A 3,779-nucleotide genomic window follows, 5' to 3' on the forward strand; every position below is an offset into this window, starting at 1 on the left:
CAACAATAGTTGCATGTTTGTGATTTAGATATGAATTTTCATGAACAAACTAACTTAGCCCATAAGCTCCCTGATACAGCGACAACATTAGTTACGTTTTTTTTTTTTTATCTTAATTCACAATTATTAATCAATCAAAATATTGACACATAGAATATAAAATTTTAATTTTTATAAATTTAATTAATAATTAATAAATAATTACTAATTTATATATATATATATATATACGTGCTCCTAATAAGCTTAAAAGGATATTCTATTAAAGTGAATTCGACAGTGTCTATATTGTAACCATTCTTCACCATATATTGCAAGAAAGATGTGAAGGGAGTTCACGTCGGTTGAGAAAAGAACAAATAATAAATATAGAAAATTACAGAAATGGGGCTTCAGAGAAATCTGATAATTACGAATGTCAATTACCATATTGTAATAAGAAAAATTGCAGGAGTATGACTCGGGCAACAAAAATACTATCATCAATTCGTTCTAGTCTTAAAAATTAAACAACAACAATTAATATTTTACAATGTTTATACTCTTATATACATAAATATATGTGTATATATATATAGTAATGATAGATACACTCTCAAATTACATAATAAGTATATATTAATATTAATTAGTACATCGTACTCTATCAATATAAAAACTGAGAAAGTGGTGAAGATGTAAGAGAAGTTGGAGGAGGAGAGGAAGAACTCTGCGGTGGTGGCTGCCATTGATCCAAAACCAAATTCAACAATGGGCCAGAATATTATATATAATGTCTCCATTGTTATTGGAGAGTTTTTTTTTTAAATTATATTTTTATAAACTTTTATTCTTCAAAAATACAATATTTAATTAGAATAATACCCAATATCTACCAAGTAAATTACACATATACCTTACATTTATCAAAATCTTGTAAATATATATATAAAAAAAAAAATGTAAAAGACATTTAACAACAATCACAAATCTATTTTATGTTTTTTGAATTGCTAAGAAATACTATTGGTGTCCAACACCATAAGGAAATGATATATTGTTATTGGTGTAATCCAATATCTAATTCTACATATTTAAATTTAATAATTATTATGGGGTATCGTTAAACCAATTATAGAGTGTCACCTCATGTGATGTTGGACACCTTAAGATATCAAATAAGTTGTTATTTGGCAACTTAAGGTGTCTAGTACCAAAATGACTCTTGCCTGGGTAGACCAAGATGACGGTAATGCAGATTGGATACCCCCAGAAGAAGGATGCAATAAAGTTAACACAGATGCTGGACTCTTTGAATCTAAAGGGTGTTATAGTTTTTCCTGTGTGGCTCGTAATCATCATGGTCAGTGGGTCGAAGCCATTTTCCAGTGCAGAAGGGGCAATGTCACTCCTGAGTTGGCCGAAGCTATTGCCATCAAGGAGGCGCTCAGCTGGATCAAGGACTCGGGATGGCAGAAGGTGACTCTTGAGTCCGATTGTCTACTGGTTGTGCAAGCATTGCGTAGTCCTTCTCATCATAGTTCATACTTTGGTCGTATCATTGATGTTTGTAAAAGTCTGCTTGCTTCTATTAAACCAAGAGTTGTTAATGTTAAGTTCATTAAGCGTTCAGCTAACAATGTAGCTCACTCTCTTGCTAGATCTACTTGTTACCCCTTTGAACGTAAGATGAGGGCTTTAGAAGCTCCGTCTGAACTTTCAGCTTTGTTGTTAAAGGATATTTGCTATGAATAAAGCTTTCTCTTTGTGTCAAAAAAGGTGTCTAGTACCACATGAGGTAGCACTTCATGATTGGTTAGCAATACCCTATAATACTAATTAAATTAAAATAAGTGGGACCGAATATTAAATTACCCCAAATAAAAATATGACACCTAATTCTGAAGTCGGACACAATTCTCTTCTTTTTACTATGTTGGAGTCCGTGTATTAATTGGAGTTGGTGGGCTAAGTCTTGGTTGCTTATTTGTGTTTTTTATTGGTGCAGGTGGCGGCGGGCGGTATCCGTACGAGTTTTGCACTTGACCTCGAATCTACAAACAAATGCATGGCAGTCAAATTAAATTTCCAAATCTGACATTTAAAAAATGTATATCAACTATAAATTAGGTAAAATTTTATTAGATGCACTTTTGTCACAAAGATAAAAAAAATTATTACGTAAATTGCACACTAAAGAAATAATATTGTGAGATAATGTAGAAACTATATTTATATATATATATATACGCACCTCCAGTGACAAAATAGTGATTGGGTGCTAGAATAAGGACAACCATTATTATAAAACGAATTGCAGAAGAGCGCCTCATCTCCCACAACTTTAATGAGATATATCTATATATATATTAATCGATGTGTTATGAATATATATATATATATATATTTAGAATGACGTATATGAAGAAGAAGTTTTCATAATAATTGATGAAAAGTATTAAATCTATTTCTTAATATAATGACAAAGTCTTGGTCTTCGGTTTAAATCCAAATTCAGCTAAATGAAAATGTGTGTCAGTCAATGGTGGAAATTAAGAGGAAACAAAATTAAACTACACCTTTTTTTTTTTTTATCTTTTTGCGTGTTTCGTTGAATCTTCTTTACTATTTATTGCATCTTTTTAAATATTTTCATATTAATATACTAGGATCATAAAATTTCCTTAAATCAGTTTTCTTATTAGTATGAAAGGAAAGAAAATAGGTTGGACGGAAAAAATGAGAAAGAAAAATTGTAAGATGGAAAAGAAAAGTTGTTACTATCATAATTATTTGGTAGAGAGGAATGAAAGAAGGAGCATTATATCTGCACTCTAAGAATATATAAAGACACATCATTATTAAAAAATCATTTTTAAAAGCATTTCTAAAACTTTATCTCAATATTTTTTTTGGCATTTTTTATTTTTATTTTTTTGTTAATTTCAATAATTTTATTTTATATTATTTTCATTATTTTTTTAGAAAAAACTCTTATTTAAAAAAATTATATATTTTTTGTTTTCATTTTTTATTTAAATATTTTAAAAAATCTATATTATTTATATGTATTTTTCAGAATAAGAAAAAAAATAGAAAAATGTAAACATTTGAAAAATATATATATATATAATATATATTAATTTTTAATAAAATGGGAAGTACCAATTAAATTTTGGGGTACAAATATATTGCCCCATAAAAGAAACTTAAATTATTTTACAATTATTTATACTCTTTTGATTGTAATATTAAAATTAAATGAGTAAATAATATATTAGTAAAAGTAATAATAAGCTTCTTATTAATTTGAGAAAAAAATTCCAATAACTTTTCTCTCAACCATCGCCATTGCTGCTACAAACACTATTGCCTTATAAACTTCTTCATTCTGTCCTTCCTTTTTAGAAATAAAAATCTCATATATTTGTTCTATGTTCTTATAATTTTCTCTTCATGGCCACTGCTATTTATAGCCATTAGAAGAAAAGCATTTATTCGTGTGATTAATTGCATACTTTGGCGTACGTGTGAACTATACCACCAACCACCATTGCCTAGCCGCATCCACTAATATTAATTGTAACAATCTTCTGGCTCCACATAAAGGGTCCAATTCAATGTGTGTTTATGTTATGTTATTTTATAAATAATACAATTTTTTTAAAGGAAAATAATAATACAGTTGTTTGATTAAATACATAATACATTTTTTTTAAAAAGGGAAATAATAATAGAGTAGTTTGAGTAAATAAGTGTTAGAAATTATTTTTTTCAATATGTGACTGTTAGGTTGATTT

At 28.1% G+C, this 3,779-nt stretch overlaps 1 protein-coding gene and 1 non-coding gene across 2 annotated transcripts; one reads left to right on the forward strand and one right to left on the reverse strand.

Annotated features, from left to right (window-relative positions):
- Nucleotides 1-398: 398 nt before the first annotated feature.
- On the reverse strand, nt 399-490 carry LOC133787811 (small nucleolar RNA U31b). Its single transcript, XR_009872805.1, has one exon. It is a non-coding gene; the product is annotated as a small nucleolar RNA U31b (small nucleolar RNA).
- Nucleotides 491-1,197: 707 nt separating this feature from the next.
- LOC133786098 (uncharacterized) lies at nt 1,198-1,734 on the forward strand. Its single transcript, XM_062225314.1, has one exon. It carries the CDS (start codon nt 1,198-1,200, stop codon nt 1,732-1,734), a length of 537 nt encoding a protein of 178 aa, XP_062081298.1.
- The last annotated feature ends 2,045 nt before the right edge of the window (nt 1,735-3,779 follow it).

Source organism: Humulus lupulus, chromosome 6 (assembly GCF_963169125.1).
Source record: "Humulus lupulus chromosome 6, drHumLupu1.1, whole genome shotgun sequence".
NCBI classification, from domain to species: Eukaryota; Viridiplantae; Streptophyta; class Magnoliopsida; order Rosales; family Cannabaceae; genus Humulus; species Humulus lupulus.